This window comes from Colletotrichum navitas (assembly GCF_030913465.1).
Source record: "Colletotrichum navitas strain CBS 125086 chromosome Unknown LY79scaffold_55, whole genome shotgun sequence".
NCBI lineage: Eukaryota > Fungi > Ascomycota > Sordariomycetes > Glomerellales > Glomerellaceae > Colletotrichum > Colletotrichum navitas.
Window position 1 is genome coordinate 93,070 of NW_026850601.1, and position 25,127 is coordinate 118,196.

Genomic DNA, 25,127 nt, shown 5'->3' on the forward strand with positions numbered 1-25,127 from the left:
CTGAATATTTTGGTGTTGAAGTGCATTGGTTAATGCTCATGGGAGCAGGCCTGTAGACATGGGCATAGATAAGTGCTCGTATCGGACGCTGACTGATCTGCAATATGACCTTGATAATGGCGACGGCATTCTTCACTGCCGTCTTATGTCCGTTAATGACAGTGGTTTCCATTTCTTTCAAAGCGTGATGTGGGTTGTAAATATTGTCGCGGTGTTGGAGGCCCGGATATCCGCGGGAGTGAAGCCGTCCCGCGGGTTCAGACGCTGCTCCACCTCGGTAGAGCAACGGTTTTGCGGATCGGCTTCTCGCTCAGGGAAACCCCGTGGATCGAATGGTTCCTGCAGCTCGTTTAAACCCGAGCCCGATGGTATCAGGAAAACACGCTGTCAAGTGCGGAGCCGTTGAAGCCGAAGAGAAGGTCGTCGAAGGAGGCGGCGCCGCCATCTCCATCCGGCATCCCCTGAAACCAAGTCTGGTGGCCCATTAAGTTGGAAGAATCAAAATTCGCGGGTTGCAGCCCCGGTCCTGTAGGCAACGGCTGATTACGGAGCTCTGCCTGGCTCAGATCCATTGCGGCTGCGTTGTTATCTTGTCCCCGCACAAAGCTCTGGATGATCCCATCGATATCTGACCAGCCCATAGGAGGCGATGTGTTTTCTACCACCATTTGTGGAGGATTTAACGCATCGGCTCTTGGTATTGTTCCGTGGTTTTCGGCGTGTCTTTGAGCTTCAGGAACGCCAGAGCTAGTTCCGTCCATGTTGGGATACGCACTGCTCCTGTATTTCTCGCCAGCGTCAACGCGGGAGAGGCTTACACCCAGCCGCCTCATCAAGCCTTCCACAATAGTTTTGGCCCTCCTAACTGCCCAGTTCGTTTCCTGGTTCTCACGGAACACAGACATGCAGGTTTCCAGGCGTTCACGAGCCTCCGATTCGGTGCTCCGCTTCGCGGCGATTCGTACATGGATCGTGGCGGCGACGTATGTGGCATAAGAAATCAGGTAAGGTGCGTGCCGCACGGAAAACACTTTGTCGTATGCTCGGAGGATCCCGACTATGCTGTTTGCTGATGTTGCACAGGTGATGAAGGAGTTGACCGATATCGAGCGAGAAGTGTTGTACAGATGACCATCGGCCACAAACGGACGGTGGAGAAGGATTGTGAGAACATGGTACATGGCGCTGGAACAAAGTTAGATCTTAATATATCATATCGGTGATTCCACTGTCCCGGTACCTACTGCAAGCTTAGTACATGTGGAGGGGGAACTCTGCAGTTACCCTCTGGGTCAAAGGCAAGATGTGTAGGCAGTGTGTCCTTCCAAGCAGCCAATTTGGAGCTAAGATTCTCAAGCATGATGGAAAGCTCTGCTGCACTCTTATCAAACGCTCGCTCCGTGTAAATACAGCTTAGGATGTCGCTCATGACAACTGACAGACGGCAGAGACACGTGAATGTCGACACGCTGTATGCGGGAGAGCCAGGGTAGCTAGTGGCATCGGTGGAATACGCGAAGGGTTTCCAGTTTTCAAACTCTTCAAATGTGTCGAGGAACTTGATAGGGACCAGCGTATCGGATTCTTTCAGTGAAGCTGGACGCCCCTGGTACAGACTCTGGATCTTGTCGACGACTATTAGCGGTTAGGAACCTTGTCAGGTGTTCGAGCAGGGGTTTCGTACCAAAGGCACCCCAAAAGACCCGCCGCCTTATCTCTAAATCCTCGTCAGAGAACTTCCGCGTGGTGCCAAGGCCCGGTGCATCAACATGCATGCCCAAATCAATGATCATACGAAACGCCAGGCCTGCATACAACCATGCAGCACTCCTCTCATCGCCCAATGCAAACAGCGAATTGGTCATCACCAGCAAGGCTTGAATGGTTGTGATATCACTCTTGTCAAGCGCATCACCAAGCAACTTTCGGACACGCTCACGGAATGCCCATCCGGCTGTGCGTACGTCGTTGGGATCTCTCCGGACTTCACGACGAGGACTGAACTTGGAGGCCCCAAAGTAAATGGCGTTGAGCAGTATCTTTGAAAAGTAGGGTCCATTGCAGGCCATGTCTCGCATGAATGCGGGCCGATATGTGAGCAGAAACGAGTGATGCTGGCGATTCCAGTGGAGTGACAGGAGGTGCATGCCTAGCTCCGGGTCCACACCATCGAAGTCGAGTGTTCCTGTTCTAAGATTGAACTCCTCGAGTTGGCCTGTTGTTTGTCAATACAGGTATCGTAGCAGTGCAAGGCCTGACGGAAGCAGGTCTCCAAATGAACAGAGTTAGCCTACGTTGTCTAGCCGCCTCGGCAACCAATCCCTTCTCTATCCAATCATCTGACATCTGTGGATGCAAGTCGGCGGCCGCCGATCGCTCCTGCAGACTCTCCTCGAAGAGAGCACTCGTACGGCCATGATAGCTCGAAATTCCATTTGCGGATACAACGATGCGGGAAACCCCCGCTCGGCGGTCGGGCTCTGCTAGACTTGCCTGTCGCGAGTTGGTGTGAAGGGTTGAGTGGGTCGCGGGATCGTAGCTTCCAGGGGTGTGTGGCGTATCGCCATCGTGCTCCGCGGGAGAGACATTCACTCCATTATCTTCCGGGATCCGTGACGGGATGCCTAGGTCTGTTCTGTTGCCCGTCCGAGTGCCTTGCCGCCGCCTTTCCGCACGACGCGAAGCTGGCGTGGTCTCTGCCGCCTTCTCGGTAATACTCGCCAGAGGCTCGTAGACGCAGTCCTTACCGTAAGTCTTGCAATTAGCGCACGTTGGTTGCTCGTTGTTACATTTTATCTGGTGGGAGAAGTCAGCTCAGTTTGGTCGGCAAGCAAGCAGCACAGCCCAAACAACGAACCTTGCGCCGCCGGCAGAACGAACAGGCCTCGACGGCCCGCCTTCGAGGACGCCCGGATGCCGTGACACTGTCTCCCGATCTCGGTGCCATGGAAGACGCAGGTGGAAGAATCTGGGATGTCTCAATTTTGATCCGTAGATGTTAAGCGGGTAGACAAGGGAAATCTTCACAGACGGGAAGTTGTCGAGAAGTCTGCCCCGCGGTTGAACAAGACGGTGGGTCAATGAGTTACCAAGTCAAGAACACGGGAAGGTCGTTGATTGGTTAGTGTCATACCTTTGCTTCCGTCAATTCCGCACAGCGTTCCCGCGGGTAACGAGTGTGGGGCTCTCCGCACTTCAAAACCAAATCATTGCCAAAGAAAGCAGTGCTGGGTCCCTTACAGGGGGTATACCGATGAGGGACATACTATGTACAGAATTCCATTTCCATAGTTGTGTTCCAATAAGTTGAATGTGACCGCCGTGAAATATGTACATTGATTTCAATAAGTTGAATGCGTTGTTGAAAACATCTGGAGGTTCACACTGAATCTCTCGTCCCACGCGCTAGCTTGATTTCCACTATTGCTTGGGAGTTTTCTACTCGGACACAATCGAGAAAGAGCACCAACAGAGCTTACCGGCTGTCCTTTCAATCGCTAATGCACCATGGCGTCTATAACCTCAGCTGTGCCAAGTCCAGTGCTTGTCAACTCGGCAGCGCCCAAACAAAGGCCGAAATCAAGCTCGAAGCACAAGATATCTCCGGGAATCTCGTTGTTCTCAGGTGGAGTTGCTGGGGCTGTTGAAGCTGCTGTCACAGTGGGTCTTGCTCAATTTGTTCAAAGATGAGTCTTTCGATTCTGGATTTGCTAACCATCTATGGCCCTGAAAAGTACCCTTTCGAGTTTGCAAAGACCAGAGCACAGCTCAGTTCAACTGGCAGCAAGAACCCATTTACGGTTCTGCTCCAGGTTGCCCGTCAAGATGGATGCAGAGCTATTTACACTGGGTGTTCAACACTGATTATTGTGAAGACCATTCCCCCTCCCTCACCGTCGCAGTATGCTCACAGTTTGTAGGGAACAACTTTCAAGGCTGGAGTCAGGTTTCTCTCGTTCGATTCCATCAGAAACCAATTGATGGACGACAAAGGACGCCTGACCCCCACACGGGGAATTCTAGCTGGCATGATTGCCGGATGTGTGGAAAGCGTTGTGGCAGTGACTCCCACCGAGCGAGTGAAGACGGCACTGTAAGCTCCTTGCAGCCAGTTATCTGGCAAATCTGCATCCATGGCAGGTTTTCTTGCCTGAAACAAAAACGTGGCTAACCACCCTTCGAAATAGCATTGATGACGCCAAAGCCGGCACAAGAAGATTTACAAGTGGAACCAACGCAGTGCTTACAATGGTCAAGGAAAACGGAATCAGTGAAGTTTACCGTGGCATTGTTTCCACCACGCTAAAGCAGTCCGCAACATCTGCTGTACGAATGGGCTCTTACAACGTCCTGAGAGAACTGTCCAAGCAATATGGGCTCCCCGAGAACTCTGCCATGACATTCGGCTCTGGAGCAATTGCTGGTATCATCACGGTCTATGCTACACAGCCATTTGATACGATCAAAACGAGGGCTCAATCCGCCTGTGGAGCGGGTACTTCGGAATCCTTTAAAATGATTCTGTCGGAAAGAGGTGTCAGGGGTTTCTGGAGTGGTAGCACGATGAGACTTGGCCGTTTGATTCTAAGTGGAGGAATCGTCTTCACCGTGTATGAGAAGGTCTCAAGCCTTCTAGTTCACTAGAATTCTTGCTCACTATTAGAGCGGTCCAGTCTTACCTAGGACAAGTTTCAGAACAAATATTTATTAGTATTGGTTTGTATTTCCGTTATGAAGCGGCTTTAGAGTGTTCCTGATTTATTTCAACTCTTTGCGTTGCGGTACTGTTACACAATAAATACGATGTTGAGATGCCGAGAATCGCTGACAAGGAACTTATCTCCGATAGAGCCCACCACTGCTCATGACATCCACCATGGCAGTGGATATCCCCACATTTCAATCAGGCAACCCGTGATAGCTTCTTTTCTTCTTCACGCATGATAGAGAACAACAGTTACCTCTATTATCTGTCACCCCTTTGTCCTAGGTCGCCACCCCTGCAATACCAACATACGGATTAGAGTCGATAAGTTAGCAACCCGTAACCAACTAGTATCAACGGTTACTTTCACAGATGCCACAGGCGGAAGGAGAATGTTGTGAATGTAAGGGAATAAGTGGGGTTTCCCTTAATAAGTGTATGTGTGGTGCAATGCTGGCACGAAGTGCCAACATTGGTTGCTCTTTTGGGCATTTGCCTGAATGGTCTATGGACGGGCTTAGTACACCACTTAAGTTCCCTGACAATCAGCTCCTCGAATTTGCACGTACAAAGCTCTCTTGAGACTGTGTGTCAATATTATCGTACCTCTAGTTCAGTCTAGAGTACACTATGATTCCAGCATGACTGCCATCCATACCATCATCCCAAGCTCGTCCAGACTCTCGCACCAATTAAAACCTGTGCTACAAGCCGCCCTTCCTCGCTCATATCCGTAGGATCTACTCCTGTCACCCCTATAGCTCGTCTAGCCTGCCGAAGATCCTGTATGCTTAACACTCTGTCATTGCGGGACTGGGCTTGTAACTTGATATATCGTGCTGCCCACTCGTCGTTCGACACTGTTTCCCACAGATCCCTTCCCGCTGGAAGAGGTAATTGACTGTAATCTCCGCATTGCGTCTCTACAAAGTTGAAGTCTACATCTAAGAGGAGCTCAATCCCGAAAATAATACACATGGTCCTGCAAGAGCTTTTGTCAGTAGCTCCAGATGCATACAAAAGAAATCGATTTACAGTAGTCACCTTCGGATGCTTTCGTGAATGACCCATTCTTGACGGTCAACTTTGGTGCTGCTAGTCAAACTGCTGGTATAATCACAGGCCGTGTGAAGAGCTTTTGCAATTGACTACCACAGTTGGGACCTTCACGTCAGTAAGAACCCGAAATGGTTTTCAGGTGTCTTACAATTAAAGTCGTCAAAAAGGCTTTGATATCATTCTCGGGTATGGAATTCGGATTACCCGCTTGAAGTAGGAGGTATACGAGTAAGGCCTGAAGGGCCTGAAGAAGTGCCTTGTAGTCGTAGGAAGTATACTTCGCTCGTCAGGGGCGTCTAAGAAGCAAACACAAAACGGGAGCAGGTAAACTGTGGTGGAAACTCACCTCACATTGTATCCTCTCTACCTCTTTATATATGCTTTTCCACACGAACGAAGTGCTTCCAGCTGTTCTCGTCTCAAAGCTCTGCACCAAGCTGCAACATATGGCCAGGGTTTCAGGCAAGCACTTGTGAAATTCCTTGCCACAGGGGCCAGCTGTCAAATGATATCCTTCCATACAGCACGGGGGGAAGATGAATGGTGGTAGTCGGCAACCCTTGGCCATCATTTTGGGATAGGCTAACAGCTGGCCCAGAAGTACTGTGACGGTGAAACATGAAGCCACTCCATTGTTACGCCGCGGTGCAAGAGGCTTCATTTGGTAGAATGAATGTCGGGGCTGGCCACTCTCGGATTGCGTCAGCAGCTTATTTATCTTGGCAGTATGGAAAGGTTCTGGATCGCCCAAAGAAAGCAAGGCCCTTTGATTGTACAGTACGTCCGACTGTTGGCGATTCCCTAGCCATGGAAGCCCGCTGGGTTCCGGTATCACCCGAGGGTTCTGGGGCGTGTTGAAGTGCACTGTGGAGGAAGGGCTTGGTAGCTCTGAATGCTCAAGCTCATAGCCCAATGATGAATGCAGAAATGAGGGTGAAACTAATGCATCCCAGTTCATCGATGCTTCTCCAATAGGGTCACCCTAGGTTTCCATCGGTAAACCGGCAGGAGTGCTTCCGTTGTGAGCCAGCAGCTCAACATAAGAGCTTTGCTGGTTCAGGTCCCCGAGGACAGGAAGCGGTCGCAATGCTCGATATGCTGCCGATCGCTTTGGTGGATGGACGTACTTGCAGTCCAGGTTCCTCTCCTCGCACCGTCGGCACGGTGACTCGAGGGAGCATCTTGACTTGCTGGTCCGGCAAGAAGCACAAGACTTTCTGCGGCTCGGTGTGCTGCTCATTTTTGATAGCTAGAACGATGTGGTATGTTGCGGGTGAGAGAGATGACGAATGAAGCCCGGCGCCCCGGACTTCATTTGGCCGCTTGCGGAATTCCGGCCAATCAGCAGCCAGCCAAGAAGCCGCTTACACCTCCGCTCCGCAGGCCGGACTTCCATCCTACGGGATTTCAGACGTGATCAATGATATTTCGGGTTCCAGCCATTTCGTGCCATTCAGACTAAAGGGATGCTTAGAGAGGCTCCCATCATACGACGATAGATACCGGAGACGCTGCCTGCTGCTAAATCACTAAAAGTAATATAAAAGACGATGCTCTAATACAACTTAGCATCAGAATGACATTCTTGCCATAAGGTCTACGCCAAAACCAAGAGTATACAGACTGCTTATTGTACTATTTCTCTCTTCCTTTATCTTCTACACAAAGCGCCATCGAAAGAAAACATCATGGCACCGACACGCGTTGGTATCATCGGATTATCTGCCAAAGACGCACACGGGGGCGCAGGAGCCTGGGCCGTGACGGCTATCCTCCCATCGTTCCAAAACTCCCCTGAATACGAGATTGTCGCCCTCTGCAACTCGTCCGTCGAGGCCGCCCGTCGATCAATCGAGATGCACAAGCTTCCAAGCTCGACCAAGACCTACGGGGACGCCGAAGAGCTCGCAACGACCCCGACGTTGATCTCGTCGTCGTCAGCGTCGCCGTTGCCAAGCACTTCGAGCTGACGCTTCCAGCGCTCGCGGCGAAGAAGCGCGTGTATGTGGAGTGGCCTCTCGGAGCCTCGGTGGCCGAGGCCGAGAGGCTGACGCAGCTGGCCGAGGCAAGCGGACTGAAGACGATCGTCGGCCTTCAGGGCCGTGGCGATGGTCTCACCGCCAAGTTGAGGGAAATTATTGAGAGCAGGGAAATCGGTGACCTCCTGAATGTTTCTGTCGTCGGTGCGCTCCCTTACTTGCCTCCGAGCATATGGGTCGAGGGCGTGGAGTATTATGCCGACATCAAGAGTGGAGGCAACGTGTTTCACATCGCATTCGGACATTGTAAGTCGTTTGATTTATCTTGGGCGGTCCATTGCGACGAATTCTTGTGAACTAATATCTGTGACTTGTAGTCTTGGACTCCTTTACTCATGTCGTCGGCGACTTCGATCTCGACAGTCTGTCGTCCGTCCTCAAGATCGATGCCACCCAGATAGTCTTACTCAATGCAGATAGGACCAAGGTCGTCGACCCGGCCTACCCAAAAAGCTCGCCTGATCACATCCTTGTGCAAGGGAAGCTGAACAATGGGGCAACAGCTTCGCTCAATTTCAGGGCAACCAGCGTCACTGTCGATAACATTGGCGGCCGGTGGGTTATCAGCGGCACCAAGGGAGAGATCGAGGCTAGTTGGGGACACGGGACAATGTGGCAGATGCATGACCCTAGCATGAAGCTCCGAGTGAAGCTAGCCACTGGAGAGGAGCGGAACGTCGAGCTACTGAAGTCAGATAGCCCTGCCGTCACCAATGTTCAAGACGTCGGGCTGAACACGGCTGTAATACTGGACGCCTTTGCAAAGGGGGACAGCTCGCGGTTCGCAGACTTTGGTTCGGCCTTGAAGACCCACCGACTATTGGAAGAAATCTTGCAAAGATCGGGATACAAGTTCTAGAAAACGGAAATCTGTCGACAGATGTCGGCTACTGTCGTCACATAGTTATCCAATAAAGCTCATACGTAACCTATCTGACTTGTAGCATTGAATGAAAATATGATCAGTTGCAGCTTTTGAAAACAATGCACTCTAATTCGAGTTGGGTTGTAGTGACTCTAATAGGTAGTCCACGCAGGACTTGCAATGGGTCGTCCCGAGTAAGCTGCTGCAAGTCAGTCGCCGGCGGGTCTTGACTCGGTCCGAAGTTCGACGCCGGTGCTGGTGCTTAGACGGGGAATCATGACCCATCTTCTCTGGCTCGGAGCAGCTTCCGAGTTCTGAACCGGTGGACCTGAGACAATCCGGTCTACTGAATTGTATTTCATGTCCGGTTGTTCGTTAGGGAAGACATAGTGTAAGACCACATGACACGGTTGACAAAGCCACAGTAGTGTTGTCATCTGTCTGCGTGAATCGACCCGGAAATCCTCTCGACACTGCCTTCGGGACTGCGTGATGACCCGTAATCCCTGTCGTATGTTGCGCACAGAGATAGCAGACTCCTGGTTTAGAGGGCCATGTGTCAGTATTCCTGAGAAGAAACTGCATCCAAAATGGCTCATCGTAGACGTAGTCGGTGGGCGCCCACCGGCTCTGGTTCCCGGATGGTTGCTCGTCGCGAAACTTGTCGAGTGCTAGGAATTTGGTCCTCCGAAAGTGTCTTTCCAGCCATCCAGGTACGACTAGCTGCTTCTCACATTCGTATTGTCTCGGTCCTTTCAAGGCTCCAGGCTTCTCTCCATCTTCTTTAGCAGAGCCGCGTTGTTGCCGATGGAATGTCCCCCATTTCTCATACCTCGGCGCCTGTGGAGGTTCGCTACGCCTCAGCGGCGCTGTTGCTTTCATAAGTGGCGGTTTTGTTTCCCTTGAAGGAGTTTCATTTGAAAGTGAGCGGGATCTCAGAGCCGCTGCTGCTGCTGCTGCTGCCGCCGCAATGCTGGCACGTTTCGCAGCGCGCGGAATAGATGGATGTTTTCCCGGATGGAGGTCCATGGAGGGTTCACCAGTCTGCGACAAGTAAGCAACGCCCCATTTCCCAGCTCTTTCCTCTGTTGGGATTTGATCGAACCCCCATCGCCGCGCGGGCGGATGTTCTGGACGAGCCTTCGCTTCTCTTTGCCTCATCTTCTGCCTGACCTTTGGTTCGAGAGCACGGCCCTGGATCTGTTAACTGAAGAAGGGCACCTACTTGCCATTGCCCAGGCTTTTGAGGGTAGGCCGAGGTGTACACGTGGTTTCCGTAGGCGACGTCGAACCACGCTTCCTATTTACCGCCCTGGAGCTCCCGCCGTAGTCAACGCGGTGGGCCGGCGAGTGATCAGCTTGCCGGCAAAAGACCCCCAGCTCGTCATTTCAGGTCTTTGGAGTTGTGGGCGGGGTTCTCCCGCTGCGTGAGTAAAGTTTTCCGTACTGGGCCCGTTGCCCTCACGCGTGGTGGTGGAGGCACGCGACACGTCGTGAAGCTCACGATCGCCTCCTCGCTGGGCTCCACCCGACGACTCAGCCGTGCGAGCGTGGCGGCATCGCGTCAATAGCCGCATCGACAACGAGCAGCCTAGTGAGGCCCGATTCATGTGGGGAAGTGTCCGTGATACAGCGCCTCTTGGTTAATCCCAGTGGCATGGAAGGTCATCAAGCGACATACATGATGGTTGCGTGTTCTTGCTCGTGACGTCGTGAATTTGGCCACCGTCGACAAGATGAGCATCTTCTCGAGGCCCCCTCCAATACAGATTGGCGAGTCAACAGTGGCATCGAATATTCAAGCAGTTGGGCGGGTTAGAACGAGGTTTCATAGCCGTAACGGAGAGAATCTAAATGCAAGGTGGAATCGCTAGTCATGTTTGCTCCATCACTCGTTTAACGACAACCCCAGCAAACACAGTTCATATTGGATGAGCAATGTGAAATTCGCACTGTACACGACATCGGTTTGTTCACTGAACTAACTGCATGTAGTGTTGAACATTGAGAATGTCACCTTGCGTCCGCCTTGCTGCGGGCTTGGCCCTGCCGAACCGGTTCTGAGTGGCTCGAATCCGAGAAGCAACGACGTGTTGCAGCCTTCTTTACTACCATGATGGTACCATGGTATGCGATGTGAGACAGCATGAGATGTAGCGCTCTAAGAAACCCTCAACTAGAAAACCAACTTGGCTTGGCGTGACCTTGAACAATCATCCGAGACAGCGACGACGAGTCGTGACTATCTCGGCGAAACAGTGGTATTATACATCAGAAACTTTCTTTGAATGCCTTCCATTTACATCGTTATCAAACTCCGTCCCGTCCTGTCGATCCTATTCCGTCTCCGTCTTGCAGCTACGGGGCCACCACTCTGTCACGTTTGCGCTTGACGCCAGCGACACGTCCGATGCGATCCTAGTACAGAGGCGTGTTGTCCGCCTCGGCCAACCACAAAGTTGCTAGGTCCCTAGATAGACCCAGTCTGAGTATGCGAAGCACGTCCTCGGCCGATGCGCCCGCTGTAAGCCCCGACCTCCAATCCCAACCGCGTTTTGTCTTGGCAATGGAGAGACCGCCGCCGCCACTGGCGCCGCTGATAGAGCGCTGGAGCTGACTGGCCAGCATCGAGCTACCGCTGAGCATGTAGCTACTTCCGCTGAGAGAACCGGTGCTCTTGCGCATCAGGTCTGCGGGCGTGGAGAACTTCAGTCCCGGTGCTGAGGCCAAGACGAGATTGAAAAACTCGTCGGCGGCGTTAAAGATGGTGGAGTTTACCGTCTGGATGTCCTCTATGGCTTTGAGGAGCGTATCCATCTGGTCGAGAGTGATAGCGCAAGGGTTTTGGTTGACGAACGGAAGAGCTTCGCCCAGGAGGGCGAGGATGAAGTCCTCGCTAACGACAGCGTCACGTGTTTCGTCGTAAAGGCCCCCACGGATGTTGTCGTCAGAGCTGGCGATGACTGCAACAAGGGCTGAAGCGGCTTGCTTGCGAAGCCTAGTCGACTTGTATGGTGACATATTTACGAGCCCGTCAGTGTCGCGAATTTCATAGAACTTTCGCAGGGTAGCATATCCACTGAGCATTCGACCCAGGAGGTTTGCCGCTTCAAGATCCTGTTTGGCGTATTTCTCGAGCGTCTGGCTACGCTCGTTGAGTAGCCGGTAAAGGTGGTCATCCAAGTTGTTGGCAAGGGGGTAAACCGTAGAATGAAGAAGGGAGTAGGACATGAGCAGGTTGAGCACTTCGCGCACCTTGCCTGGTCGATGAGCTAGAGCATAGTACCACAGAGCCTCTCCGTATCTGTGTGAATCCTTTGCGAGGATCTCCGCATAGGTCTAGCATTATTAGCCAACTTGTTGCATTGTGTCAATGGATGACGACATACCTCAGCAGTCTCTTCGGCATAGGTGATCATGCCGAGATCATTCAGGATCCTCCAAACCTTGTCGACAGTGTCCCCAGAGTCGGAGTCGAGCTGTGCCAGAATGTCACGAAGCAGCTCCCCAACCATCTCCTCGGATTTGGGGGCCGAATCCATACGTCCGAGCACTTGGATCGCCATCTCCCAGCCGCTTCGATCTTCGGAAAGTTGATCGATGCCCGCTAGTTCGCGTGCGTAGTGTATGAGTGTCGTGTCTTTGATACCCTCCACATCGTCCGCAGTCTGAGGTGAAACTCCCAGAATGTCCAGGTCCTCCATGTCCAAGCTTTCCATGGTGATCAGGTTAGGCTGCTCGGGCTTGGGAAGCCATTGACCAAGAGACGCAAGCTCCGCCACCGAAGAAGCGATGGGAAGAGACCACGCTCGAAGAATTCCAATGACAGCTGCGAAGTCTGATTCGAAAGCAGCTGCGATTGCAACCTCCACAGGGTTCATAGAGTTGAAGTGAAAGTTTGACTCCACCGCCGTGTGGAAGGCAAGTGAAAGACGCTCCAAATAAGTCTCTGGACCTGAAAGACCACTGACCTGGCGTAGTCCTTGAGAGCGAGACATGCGCAAGCTCTTCTGCTGGCCGCGTCCTTCTTCCCACCATCCGAACAATCCAATCGTAGCTTCACACCAGTCCTGTGCCGTCTCCAGGATAGCCTCCGGCGTTCCCAGAATGATCTGATAGACGGTCTGTAGGTGTTCGTATATATCCCAAGGGACCTGGCCCTCGGCCTTCCGTACCAGGCCAGCCAGAGACGGCGCCCCGTATCCGTTGTCATCACCGCCGGTGAACAGATTCTTGTCCTTGCCCTCTGCAAATCGTTGAAGCTTGTCAAGGGAGCCCTTGGCCTGGATGCGGTAGAGCGTCCAGTCGCTGCTGAAGATGTCCCAGTTACCCTTGTTTGCTGGACACATGTCGAGTGCTTCGCATGCAATACCCACCGCGCGCTGCAAGTTTTCGAGAGCTTTGCCGGAGTAAGCGATATCGGCTCGAGGCCCCTTTTTGACAGACTCCCATCCAGCATTCCTCAACAGCTTCGATGCAAGGCCGACATTGCCGCGAACAAGAGCACTTCGCAATGTCGACCAGAAGAGGCTGTGACATGCGGGACTAGGCTTGTGGTTCAACACGATTTCATACTGCTCGGGGTATAGGTTATGGTTTTCTTCGATCCACCGGAATAGGACGTGAGGCAGCGGGGGCACCTCCGTTTCGCCGGAGCCCTGCTGTGCGAAGCGGGTGTGATGCATCTGGAGAACCAGACGGGCGACATAGGCGGCCTTCTGAAATGGCTCGGTATCAGGGCCGGGCCCAATCTCAGCAATGTGTTCTCCCTCTGGCATGGGCAAGGTTTGGGCGAAGTTATCCCAGAGCTCCACCAATGGATAGACGATGGTCGATAGCGAGATGTCGAGCTGTTCGGGGTCCTCCTGAGCGCCGATTCCCTCGTTGTAAAGCTGGTTGATTAAGTCCTCCGTCTTCAGAACGACCTCGGGCGACTCCGTGATCACAGCCATGCCGAGGCCCCTGTACAGATCCTTCGCGATAGCAGAGAACTTGAAGTCCTTCCGTCTTCCAGTTGACGAGCGACGCATGGACGATGCGCGGAAAATGTCTTCGGCCTCCCTGCGCATGCGCGCCGTTGCCGAGGGGGTGGCCAGGAGCAGGAGGTCAGACTCCTCAGCGCCCATGCCGCCTTCGCCTTCGTCTGAGTAGTTGGGTTCTTCGTCGTCGCGGTCGCTGTGTTGCATATTTAGGAATACGTCGTCGTCTTCGATGTCTTCGACCCCCGGCTCCGCGACAATGTCATCCTGGTCGATGTCGGCTTCAAGGTATTGCTCTATTTCCGCATCGGCGGCGTCGCGCTCGTCATATTCCTCTTCCTCGTCCTCGTCCTCGTCCTCAGAGGAGTCGGGGATCATGTACCTACCCGTCCGATTATCGTAGCTGACCTCGCTTTCGGCGGCGCCATATTCCCTGCTTAATGCCGACGGCTGCCTCGCGGCCGGCTTGGCGCTGTGAAGGATCGATCGACCCAAAGGTTGCTGGGAAGTCGAGTCGCCTTTTCCGAACAGGTTCTGCCTTGTGCCATTAGAACTCTGGTTGCCGAAGCTGAACGACTTCTGGGCAGTTGTTCCCTGCAGCAAGGAGCTTCCAAGGTAAGATTCGGACGGTGCGCCTGCAGGTGTGAAGGATGCGGCAGACGATGGCGGGGGGCCAGCGGGTGTGGTTGATGGGTTATCGCCAAAGGGGTGGTAAGAGCCCTTCTGAGATGTCTGACCTGGGGTCGACGGCGGTGAGCTGTCGAAGGCTGGATCGTTCCAGGAGAATGTGTTGACCATGACGACGTCGATGAAGTGGGCTACCTCAGGTCACCCAGATAGAGCTTGCGTCGTCGTGGTGATGTCGGTGGCCTGGGGGGGTAGGCGCAAGTAATTTAATGACGACGATGGAAGACCAAGCCCCTTCCGTTCGTTTTACAGAGGTCTTCGAGGCTGATTGGTATTGAAGGCGCGGCCGGTGACAAGGCTGAGTGGGTGGGTGTGGTGTTTGGCCGGACGCGCTTTTGCTGGATAAATTTTGGAGGTTCGCGATGCTTGGCTAGTCAACGCGGAAGATGCCGTCGCAGAGGCCCCCACTTTGAGCTTCTTGCTTTCCCTGCTGCACCGTAGTGCTCGAAGTACCTGTAGGTACGTGCAAGCCTTCTCTGAGTGGCCCGAGCTTCCTATTAGCCATGGACACACGTCAACTCAGATATTCTGGAGCGAAGATTCAAAGGCTTCCAAGTGTGTCTTGTTTAGATGAATAAGATGATGGCACCTAGTGAGGCAGAAAAAGAAAACAGATGGAATTCCCTGTCACATTATTTGGAGAGTCCTAATCAAGGTTCGATTGATTCGTTCATAACCATGCGACTGTGATGCCATCGTGATGGTTTCTTCTCCGAGGCAATAGACACGCAGACAAGAGAGAGAGAGAGAAAGAGAGGGAAAGGGCTTCCTCCTTCTTGATCATTCATCTCTACGGAAGATGGAGTCATCTCTTTCTCTTACGATATATTACTCTCACTCACATTTTGCTCTGGTATCTGCGGGCAACTGACTCTCTCCTATCTAATCATCCAATCACACGTAACCTGCTCCTCCAGGTTCTAGGGGGTTCCGAAGCGCAGATTAGATAGGATAGGGCTGCCAAAGACGGTAACAACGGAAGGATGTCACGTACGAGGTACCTAACGGACATAAATCGGACATTTGAAGAGAACAGCTTGCGCCTCCGACCCTTGGCAGCGCGGGAAAGTAATCACGACTCACGAGCGACTCTTGGCCTAGATAATCGCCGACAGACCAAGCACAGACAGGCTACATCAATAGGGCCTCAAAGGCCTAACCCCGACGGCTTAGAGTTTGGATCGACCCCTCCCAGGCGCCTGCAGGCCGGCGGGAAAGAGGGGGAGAGAAGTCCGCTTGCGATCTGGCATGCTAAGCCAAGGGCCCCTATACCAATTACTCCGGATGTGTGGCCGTGGTTCGGCGTCGAACCCGGCAAGGCAAGCCGCCAACCTTCTGTTCCACGGAAAGCCATCCGTGTGTTATATCTAAGTCCAAATTGAGTCGTAGCCGGGTTCGCACTGAACCCCAGTTGAGATGGATGTTCATGGGCAACTGGATACGGATATTTACCCTCCAATGACGTATCCACGTTTTCTCTCATCCCACCTTCGCCCAGCTAGCGTCAGTCGTGTTTTACCCTTCCACCTTCTTATTCACTTGCCTTATCACTCTGGCGATTCTATGACGGGTTATGACCCCGCTTTCCAAGTGTTTCTCAATGGGGCTGGGCTGGAAGGGAAGGGAAGGGAAGGGAAGGGAAGGGGAAAATTAACAGTCCTGTCCAGTTACCGAACCCCCGAGGCCTCACAATCACACGGACGCTTTCCCCTCCCGAGGGGAAATGGGTGAGGTGGGGTTTGGAGATGTCCGCCGAACAACAACCGGGGCGGCGGCGGCAGTTCTTGCCCATCTGCATCTCGCAGTGTTTCCCCCCTTCCCCTTGGAATAAAAACCCTACCCTGCCCATTTAGCTAAGCTTAGTGTGCGTTTCTCCTTCCATCAAGGTTCTCACAACCCATCATCAGTCTTGAAGAATCAGCAATGTCTGCCACCGCAGGAAAGGTACGTCGATCCATATTGGCATCTCTTCTGTTCCCTGCTCTCGACTCGAGCTACCCCGCAGTGCAAGTCGAGAGCAGCAACCAGACCTCAGTGTCTTAAAGCTCTCGCCCTTCCACGCCCCTCGAACGCTCTCGCTGATTCAATTGATCTCCCGAAACAGACCATCACTTGCAAGGCCGCCGTCGCCTGGGAGGCCGGTAAGCCCCTGAGCATCGAGGACATCGAAGTCGCCCCGCCCAAGGCCCACGAGGTCCGTATCGAGATCTATTACACTGGTGTCTGCCACACAGGTGAGCGAACCCGTCGTCTCTTAACGACCCGCCCTTCCTCTTCCCCGCCCGCTGCTCGGAAGGGCTTCCGAAAAGGGGAAGAAGGAGAGAGAGAGAACAGAAGAAGAAAAAGCCTTTACATGAGAAGGATGCTGACCTTGGAATCTCCCTTCCAGATGCCTACACTCTCTCCGGCAAGGACCCCGAGGGCGCTTTCCCCATCGTCTTGGGCCATGAGGGCGCCGGCATCGTCGAGTCCGTTGGCGAGGGAGTCACTAACGTGAAGCCCGGTGACCACGTCGTCGCCCTCTACACCCCAGAGTGCCAGGAGTGCAAGTTCTGCAAGTCCGGCAAGACCAACCTCTGCGGCAAGATCCGCGCCACCCAAGGCAAGGGCGTCATGCCCGACGGCACCTCGCGCTTCAAGTGCAACGGTATTGATCTGCTGCACTTCATGGGCACCTCCACCTTCTCCCAGTACACTGTCGTCGCCGACATCTCCGTTGTTGCCGTCCAGCAAGACGCCCCCATGGACCGCACTTGCCTGCTCGGCTGCGGCATCACCACGGGCTACGGTGCCGCCAAGATCACCGCCAACGTCCAGGAGGGCGACAAGGTCGCCGTCTTCGGCGCCGGTTGCGTCGGCTTGTCCGTCGTTCAGGGCGCAGTTGTCAACAAGGCCAGCCAGATTATCGTCGTCGACGTTAACCCTAACAAGGAGGAGTGGGCGAGGAAGTTCGGCGCCACCGACTTCGTCAACCCCACCAAGCTCGGGGACGAGTCCGTTGTTGACAGGCTCATCGAGATGACGGACGGCGGGTGCGACTTCACCTTCGACTGCACCGGCAACGTCAGCGTCATGCGTGCCGCCCTGGAGGCCTGCCACAAGGGCTGGGGCCAGAGCATCATCATTGGTGTCGCTGCCGCTGGTCAGGAGATCTCCACGCGGCGTAAGTTCCGATCCTATAATCCGTCTTTCATGCTTCCCCAAATGCTAACCGCGCTCCAACAGCGTTCCAGCTCGTCACCGGCCGCGTCTGGAAGGGCTGCGCATTCGGCGGTGTCAAGGGCCGCTCCCAGCTTCCCGGTCTCGTATCGGACTATCTCAAGGGCGCCCTCAAGGTGGACGAGTTCATCACGCACAGGAAGACACTGGGCGAGATGAACAATGCATTCGAGACCATGAAGCAGGGCGATTGCATCAGAGCCGTAGTCGACATGCGCAAGTAAGCAATGGCTTTAGTTGCAATATGTATGCGTCTCTTGTTACAAAAAGTACTGATAGTTCAATACAAAAAAAAGTGAAATCAACATCCCTAGAAGGTCGCTCAATTCCAAACTGTGAAGCCAGGCGGACGGCCATGACGGCCAACGACGAGGGGTTAGCATCGACCAACATGCTCATACGCGCGATACCCAGATCCATGTCGATAGTAATACAACAGCTTGTCGTCACCTGCCATTGGCTATTCTCGGACTGCTACTAATGTGTACTTCGTGTGGTGTTACTGTCGAGGTTCTAGACCGTCGCCCGCTTGAACGGATCCGGCAGCCGGCAGCGTTGTGTGCGCGGTCCCGACAGTGGTCCCAGCCGGCCGGCACTCTTGGGGTTATTATGCACAGCGTGGCACACTTGCAGGCCTCCCCGTCTACATTTCCTGGCTAGATCCGGGGGAGCGCTACGGCTGAGAATTAGCGCCATTGCCAAATGACGAGTAGACTTTCCAGGCAACAGTCTTCCGACAACTTCCTACTGATAAGCAACACGGGGCGGAAAGGGCATGCTGAACAAAACCGCCTCCTCCTTCAGCACGGTTGGGGACTCACCAGTGGTACCTGACTACGGGGCTAAGCTGCATTGCTTATCCAGCGGGATCTGTAAATTTGAAATGTGAATTTAGCTCCGGCCTGATATCAGATCGTCGCCCCCGAAACGCCTTACTATCCTGATGCCTCGAACGGGTGAGGCGATGCCAGCCAGTCGCTAAGGAAAAGAGACCTGCGCCCCCCCCCCCGACAGACGCTATCAAATGGAAATACGGGTATTCCTACTACGTTCTTTGTAGTCCTTTGTCTCCTTCGGCCTGGCCGCCACCTGGATACATCCTCAAAGAGCCATTGCTTGTTGTCTAAAGCCTAGTGTACAGCTTCACAGCGTGTCTCGGAGGCCTGCGGACGCATGTTGGGTGGATTGTAGGTGCGACCCGGGCCCCTCCTCCTCTGCGCTTCCCTTCTATACGGTAGCTTATGCGCTAGGAACCCTATTTGGCTATAATCTGCCCCCCAGTCGATGGCTGGCAACACGACTGGCAAGTCGCAAGGCTCAGCAGGATATGTCGCCAAAAGCGGGACTGGGGAATCGGACGATTCTGAGAACGGGGACAAGGATCAGAAATGGAATGGACCAGGGGGGCTGACTGCATGGAAACATTAATACAGCCGCCATCGGTCACCGTGTGGTTCGGAAATCTAGGCAGGAAAGAAATGACTGGGGGGGAGACTGAAAGCTGTTGGGGCTCACCCCATCAGAAATCCAGATCCAGGTGCATTGATGGCTAATATTGATAGGCAATCACGGCTAGGCTGGTAATTTCAACTCTGGCGTAGGTAGTATCGATTGATACTGCCGAGGAAGAACCCAGAAGGAAGCATAGGTTTCGCTAGTGGCTATTCCCACTATTGCAGAGTTTCCTCATAATTGATCATGGAGCGAAGGATGCTGTACGTACAAAGGGGCTTTGGCGTTTCGCAAAGGGAGTTGACCATGGGACGACGCCAGTGTAACCTTGGCCATCATCCACATCATCCAGCACCTCAGATCAATGTGTTGCAAATGCACATGCTTGTTGCTCCTGGATGCTGTGTTAAGCAACTGTTCCGGACGTGGACCAGCTGGCTTGGGCGGGCGTGTGCTGGCTCAATGTTGAGTCCCCAGCAGGCTGTTGCTGCTCGACGATGCGCGGATGATCAGTCTCGTGGACGGGTGAGGCTAGCGATGCACCTCTCTCTCCTCCAAAGCTAAGACGGTTAGTTATGCCGCGCTTAACGACAGGCAGCGCAAGGATCGCTGAGTCAAAGTATGTGTTCGTATCCATCCATTCGTCCCGTCATGTACCGCCAATGGACCGTGTCCGCAAGAAACAACGGCAGTTCTTCCGAGTGCAGCATCAGAATACGAGTTGGACGTCGGACTACAACGGATTGCGTTCTCTAGAGGCCAATCTTTTCCGAGATGCGACATACAGACCTGTTTGTCCCTTGTCTGATATACCAAGGTCATTTGTTGTAGCGCGGAGACCCTTCTTGAAACCATTTGCATGCCATGGCCAATGATGCCAGTCCCAAAGTCCCTGGTCGAAGTCGTTGCAGGGAGCCAGATCCAATACGGTAGGAGGTAGGTCAGGTCGCACGGCGCTAGACTGGGCGGCACTACCTAAGTCATGTTGCGACCAATATCTACCGCTTCACCTCGTTTCCTTCGCCTGTCATAACTCAACTTCTAGTCTGGGCAGATCAGGCCAGCGAAGAGCAATATGTGGTTCCGCACAATAAGAGGAGGCGCTTGTGGACACCCGTTCGTCTCTCAGTAGCCGAGCCTACGTGCTATGTACGGTGTAGGACAACAGACCAATGCTTACCGCGGAAATGCCCATTGACAATCTCAACCGGCTGCTGCACCGCTCGGTCCTGCGGTAATAGTGTCTTGGGTTCTTTTACGGTTATACCGCTCCTTGAGGGGGCGGGGGGTTGATCCACTGGGAGTATTAGCATTGGCATCGGTTGGTTGGAAATTCAAAAGGTTGCCCAGATTGCGGCCACAGCGTGCAGAGGCGATGAGTGCGGTGGGCGGTCTTGGGCGCGTTTGGAGGGCGAGATTGTTCCGTCCCTTGTCGACAACGAGATTGAGGGCTTCGGGCCGGTAGGGGACCCCAAGACTCTTATTGTTTCTTCATAACAACTTTATCGCCGTTATGATGCTCTGATCTGGGCAGCCGTCTCGATTGCGCGCCATTTAGCAACCTTAAGGTAACTGACAATCACGGGGGCTGATGAGACGAGCGAGACCTGGCAGGTCGGAAAGCGGCCGGCAGGGGACGACGGTTCGTCGCAGCGTTTGGGGTGCTGGAGACTTGAAGCCTGTGGAGGCGGCGATTGGTTGCAGGCGGTAACGAATCTGCGAGGGTAGAGCGGAGCGGAAGAGAGGGTCGGGTTGTGATTGAAAGACAAAAGGGAGACGATGGCGATGGCCTGTGACAGGTGATTGCGGAGCAACTGAAGCACTACCGCGAACCGCAAGTCAGTCATTCGCCCATCGCCAGCCACCTTTGGGCCTGATTACGGACGGTTACAAAGCGAAGCTGAGGTGTCTCCTGCAGCTCGTGGTCTTACAGTAGCCATGATCCATGGTGGCCATGAGATTACCATTGCCAATGCCATGCGGCGCCATGTCATTGCAAAGGTAGACGAGTGTGAATCAAACCCTTGTTAGCGGGTGTACTGGTGTGTCTGCGACGGTGTAGAGTGAGAGAGACGCAAGGAGAACCCAGAACCAGCGTGCAAGTCAGGCATGGTGGAGACGAGGATTGATGTCCTCTGACTTGGCCGAAGCAGGCTAATCGATGGACTGGGCATGTTGTTGGACGATGCATGGCTTCCGTACCCGTCCGTCAACACTCCGAGGTAATCGTGGTTGCATTGGCGAGACGTAAACGTGGGTAGGTCGAAGCTACAGAAGGTGTGCATCTGCACGCATTGGGTCTGCGATGTTGAGGGTGATGGAAAACACCTGTATGTGTTAGAGAATCGCGTTGATAGACTAAGTAAGTGGTGGGTACCTATCTAGGCACGTACGTAGGTATTATTAGTGTACTAACATCAGGAAGGAAGAAAGATTTGTGACGCGGAAGAGGCAGGTGCCGGTGCGAGTGTGTACGTACATGGCGCCTTTCTCGGCACTGAATCATGAGATGTTTCCTTCCCGTTGTTTCTAGGCCTCAACAACCACACCTGCCGAGCCAATACAAGAAGGCACCGTCAACTACCTACCTACATGTACCCAAAACACACAGATTCTTGGGCGTCCCGTTGGCTCGGCGGCAGGCGTGCGATACAATGTACAAGCATGCGGATCTGCAAGTCGAGGCCTACACTACACTACACTACACTACTCTGTGCACTACATGGCTCAACTCTTTAATCCTCACAGGCATTGTTGCATCAGTCTGACTCAGGCTTGGGAATGTTGTCGATACACGCCATCCAGCAGGCAGCTGAGCCACCGCCCTTGAAAAAAAAAAAAAAAAAAAAAAAAAAGTCACCTCATCTTGTAAATGACCAACAGACCAGCACTGACGTACGGATACATGGCCTTGCGTTTCCTTGCTTCTCCCTCGGTTGGACACTCCCACGTTCCTCGATCCTGGACGGTCTCACCAGTGAAGCATCATCGTCCGTCCGGCAACATTACTTTGCCCCTCGATTTTAAGACAACGGATTTTTGCAGCATTGATCAATAGATCTAAGCTAGCGATCACACGCTGTTCCGGTACAGATCCGGCAGAGGCGACCCGTCGATTCGGGACAGAAACAGAGGACGGGAAGCATTGAACACAACGCTGGGCGAGAGGGAGAGACACGGGGCGCAAGGCCCAGTCTGCTGCCATTTCTTTTTTGCCGCTTTCGGAGCCTCGCAAAACCGTCTACCCGTGTCATTGGCATTGCCCAGGCCGCCATTCGACGCAAATCGGTTAAGCAAGCACAGCCAGTTTTACAACACCCGCACCAACGGCAGTCCCGGTCCCGAGGCTACCAGCATCAGCATCGCATCCATCCTAATGTAAGATGTCGGCCACTCCCTCTCCTCGCTGTGGTCGCCGTCCTGTTTTGGGCATGGCGGTAGCCGGGAGTCGGAAGGAAATTCGAGGGACCGGCCGACAAAGCCGGCAGAAAACGGAGGAGATTGGGGAGTACAAAGCCACGGGAAAGAATGTAGCCATACATCATGCCTCTTGGTGCAGGAGGTGCCGCCCTCTCGTTCCGACCGCCCTGGAACACGACCCTGACTCCATCGCGCCCGTCTCCGTCAGCACTGGCTCGGTCGCCCCATCAGATATACCAACAACCTGTCCACGATAGTACTGTGTACGGACCGCTGACTACCTGCCTTACCTGGACTACCCTTGCCAACGCCATTTGAGCAATGCGGCCGGTACCCCGGTACTTCGGACGCACACGTACGCCGCTCACTGCCTGCCCCCTCTCCCGTCCCATCGCAACAGGGAAACACCCACTGGACAAAGGCCAGGGAACCTCGTGGTTGTGAGTACAGCCTCTCCTCCATTCCTCGTGTATCCGTAGGCTATTCATACTTGACCCCTATCCTGATTTATCCTCGTCGTCCCTCACTTGACCTCATACCCACATGACTGCGCCGGTGTCCGTATCTTCAGCTGCATTTGGGGCCGACTGCCCTCCCCATCACATTATGCTAGCTAGTCGTCGGTTTTGGCCTGCCCCGGGCTACGGCCCAATATCGTGCCCAAGTCACGGATACGGCCAACATTGCGCCTTTGCTTGCACTCATTGTACAGTTTCGTATCCCGTACGTAGACTACACTACGGCACTAGTTGCCTCCCCCATTGTTCCATTGGATTCTGCATGCGGGAACGGAAACGGCTACCTTAGTACGCTGCGTGGCATGGATGCCACTGAGGACCACCGTGGACACCGTGGACCGCAGAATGGTCTGGCCGTGCATTGCAGTGCAGTGCGCAACTCAGCAGATGTGCATCTAGTGGGAGTGAGTGCTTCCACTCTGGTGTGGTGTGTGTGTGTGTGCTGTGGTCACACCCACCCCTACCGAGGCAACTCGCTTTCTCCCTCCGTCTCTGCCACAAGCCCGTACGCCTCGCCTCGTTGCTCGGGTCTCCGTTTTAATCAATCCTGTATTGGCGCCTCCGATGAAGTGTGCCCTGCATGTCCATCTTCCCGATAATTAGCAACACAGTCCACCCCCCTCCCCAGACAGACGAGACCAAAGCTCCACCAGCCACCCCGTCCCCTGCCCCACGCCTGTTGTTCCTTGTCTTGTGTCTTGCTTGTCATTGTGAGCGCTTCTCCCGCCTTCGACCTGGCTTGCCTGGCTGGACCTGGACCCGGTCCTGGCTCGGCTTATTAGATCATCATTGATTGACTGCCTGACACAATTCGCCTCCAGCCAACCTCTAATACTTGTACTCTCGCTCACCACATCTTCTTCCCCTTTTCATCTCCTCTCCTCGTTTCCCTCCTCCTCATCCCATCTGGACCGCTCTTTACCATTTCGCCTCGCACCTCTCACCGTCGTCTTACGAGTCACCTCCACGACCGACCACGTTCGATCTCGACTCTCGGCATCCCATCCTTCCCTTATCACTTCACCCGACGCCTCACCGCTTCTTACCGAAGCCAACTACAACTGCACTCACGCCACCCCATCAAATACTCGCCCATCATGCCTCAGAAGAAAATTCGCTGCACCTTCAAGGAGTGCAAGGATGCTGCCCAGCGCATCGTTGGTGACTGCGGGTTCTGCAGCGGCCACTTTTGTGGCAAGCACCGCCTCCTCGAGGACCACAAGTGCTCAGGCTTGGAAGACGTAAGTCGGGCCTCTGAATCTTTGTGCTCTTGGCTTCTCGGCCTTGACACCGTTCTGCGAGACCTAGGCCTTGTTTGCTAACTTGTTCGTCGCTATAGTGCAAGAAGCAATCCCACGAGCGCAACGCTGCCCAGCTTGAATCCGAGCGCACGCAAGTCATCCGCGGAGTATAGGCACACCCTTGGCTATCACGAATCTTACACTCCATGGCGAGCCTGACTGGGTTTCGCGCCATCACACTTCCAGTCGAGATGCTGCGAGTCGGCCTAACCCCCACACGACCGGATGCAGCTTGGACATCGTCCATGGCTGTGAAGCAGTCTGGTGCGCGAGGCGGACATGATACTCACTGCACGTCTTCATATTCCGGGACCTCTGCACGGCACGATGGTCCTTTTCTTTTCCCGACACAGTTCCTGCGAGGACTCGATGAAGTTCGCGCAAAGTGCAGAAGCACCGGTGGCGATGAGCTGCGGTGGCGACGACAGCGCTGCCATGTTTTTCGCCTTGTCCTTATTGTTTTCTGCCTGCACACAACCCGGAGCGGCGTGTCTCGATTTCCATACGGCAATGTGTATAATATCTTCCACCTTTAGGATAGTTCCGGCTTTTGCACTTCTTCCGCACGGCGTACCGGCGTATGGTTCATTTTGAGCGGCCGCCTTGGAGGTCAATAGCCGTCAATCACTTTTTTATCTATTTAAATATCTTTCTCGAATTCATGTTCTTCATTCGGTTCCTATCATCGTTTTCTTGCTCTTTGACGCTTGGTGATAAGGCCTTATTTTTACTGCTAATATGTATAATCCTCGATGAGTCGATCCAGCGGCAAGCCCGGCAAGCGGAGACGCAGCCAGCGAGCGGCAGACCGGGGGGCTCAGCCTCGGGGGGTTGTCTGCCATTTTGCCAGCTGAATACGTACGACCACAGACGAACAAATCAT

General features: G+C 53.8%; 10 protein-coding genes across 10 annotated transcripts; 5 read left to right on the top strand and 5 right to left on the bottom strand.

The window, feature by feature from the left end:
- Positions 1-179: 179 nt before the first annotated feature.
- On the bottom strand, positions 180-2,947 carry LY79DRAFT_692251 (fungal-specific transcription factor domain-containing protein; the record flags this gene model as incomplete). The annotated part of the gene is made up of 5 exons (XM_060564763.1): positions 180-1,185; positions 1,245-1,635; positions 1,685-2,215; positions 2,295-2,796; positions 2,858-2,947. 5 exons carry the CDS (start codon positions 2,945-2,947, stop codon positions 372-374), a joined length of 2,328 nt encoding a protein of 775 aa, XP_060411444.1. The 3' UTR covers positions 180-371.
- Positions 2,948-3,507: 560 nt separating this feature from the next.
- LY79DRAFT_636939 (mitochondrial carrier domain-containing protein) lies at positions 3,508-4,644 on the top strand (the record flags this gene model as incomplete). The annotated part of the gene is made up of 4 exons (XM_060562277.1): positions 3,508-3,660; positions 3,735-3,869; positions 3,921-4,093; positions 4,188-4,644. 4 exons carry the CDS (start codon positions 3,508-3,510, stop codon positions 4,642-4,644), a joined length of 918 nt encoding a protein of 305 aa, XP_060411445.1.
- A 606-nt stretch (positions 4,645-5,250) lies between these two features.
- LY79DRAFT_592208 (uncharacterized protein) lies at positions 5,251-7,004 on the bottom strand (the record flags this gene model as incomplete). The annotated part of the gene is made up of 5 exons (XM_060561389.1): positions 5,251-5,289; positions 5,312-5,313; positions 5,969-6,041; positions 6,111-6,730; positions 6,767-7,004. 5 exons carry the CDS (start codon positions 7,002-7,004, stop codon positions 5,251-5,253), a joined length of 972 nt encoding a protein of 323 aa, XP_060411446.1.
- A 448-nt stretch (positions 7,005-7,452) lies between these two features.
- LY79DRAFT_592209 (oxidoreductase family protein) lies at positions 7,453-8,662 on the top strand (the record flags this gene model as incomplete). Its single annotated transcript, XM_060561390.1, has 3 exons — positions 7,453-7,685; positions 7,706-8,049; positions 8,121-8,662. The coding sequence occupies 3 exons, from the start codon at positions 7,453-7,455 to the stop codon at positions 8,660-8,662; spliced, it is 1,119 nt and encodes a 372-aa protein (XP_060411447.1).
- Positions 8,663-8,763: 101 nt separating this feature from the next.
- On the bottom strand, positions 8,764-9,557 carry LY79DRAFT_305765 (uncharacterized protein). Its single transcript, XM_060552307.1, has 3 exons — positions 9,501-9,557; positions 9,294-9,436; positions 8,764-9,207 (listed from the first exon to the last, which is right to left on the bottom strand). The coding sequence occupies exons 2-3, from the start codon at positions 9,375-9,377 to the stop codon at positions 8,878-8,880; spliced, it is 414 nt and encodes a 137-aa protein (XP_060411448.1). The 5' UTR covers positions 9,378-9,436; positions 9,501-9,557; the 3' UTR covers positions 8,764-8,877.
- Positions 9,558-11,086: 1,529 nt separating this feature from the next.
- On the bottom strand, positions 11,087-14,445 carry LY79DRAFT_520890 (nuclear pore complex subunit Nup85; the record flags this gene model as incomplete). The annotated part of the gene is made up of 2 exons (XM_060555289.1): positions 11,087-12,007; positions 12,058-14,445. 2 exons carry the CDS (start codon positions 14,443-14,445, stop codon positions 11,087-11,089), a joined length of 3,309 nt encoding a protein of 1,102 aa, XP_060411449.1.
- Positions 14,446-16,257: 1,812 nt separating this feature from the next.
- LY79DRAFT_520776 (chaperonin 10-like protein) lies at positions 16,258-17,777 on the top strand (the record flags this gene model as incomplete). Its single annotated transcript, XM_060555277.1, has 4 exons — positions 16,258-16,278; positions 16,439-16,568; positions 16,724-17,497; positions 17,560-17,777. 4 exons carry the CDS (start codon positions 16,258-16,260, stop codon positions 17,775-17,777), a joined length of 1,143 nt encoding a protein of 380 aa, XP_060411450.1.
- Positions 17,778-20,420: 2,643 nt separating this feature from the next.
- On the bottom strand, positions 20,421-20,942 carry LY79DRAFT_305783 (uncharacterized protein). The gene has a single exon (XM_060552308.1). It carries the CDS (start codon positions 20,850-20,852, stop codon positions 20,517-20,519), a length of 336 nt encoding a protein of 111 aa, XP_060411451.1. The 5' UTR covers positions 20,853-20,942; the 3' UTR covers positions 20,421-20,516.
- Positions 20,943-24,030: 3,088 nt separating this feature from the next.
- Positions 24,031-24,846, top strand: LY79DRAFT_306103 (uncharacterized protein). The gene is made up of 2 exons (XM_060552310.1): positions 24,031-24,184; positions 24,252-24,846. Exon 2 carries the CDS (start codon positions 24,391-24,393, stop codon positions 24,778-24,780), a length of 390 nt encoding a protein of 129 aa, XP_060411452.1. The 5' UTR covers positions 24,031-24,184; positions 24,252-24,390; the 3' UTR covers positions 24,781-24,846.
- LY79DRAFT_671820 (AN1-type zinc finger protein) lies at positions 24,041-24,357 on the top strand (the record flags this gene model as incomplete). Its single annotated transcript, XM_060563970.1, has 2 exons — positions 24,041-24,184; positions 24,283-24,357. 2 exons carry the CDS (start codon positions 24,041-24,043, stop codon positions 24,355-24,357), a joined length of 219 nt encoding a protein of 72 aa, XP_060411453.1.
- Positions 24,847-25,127: the final 281 nt, after the last annotated feature.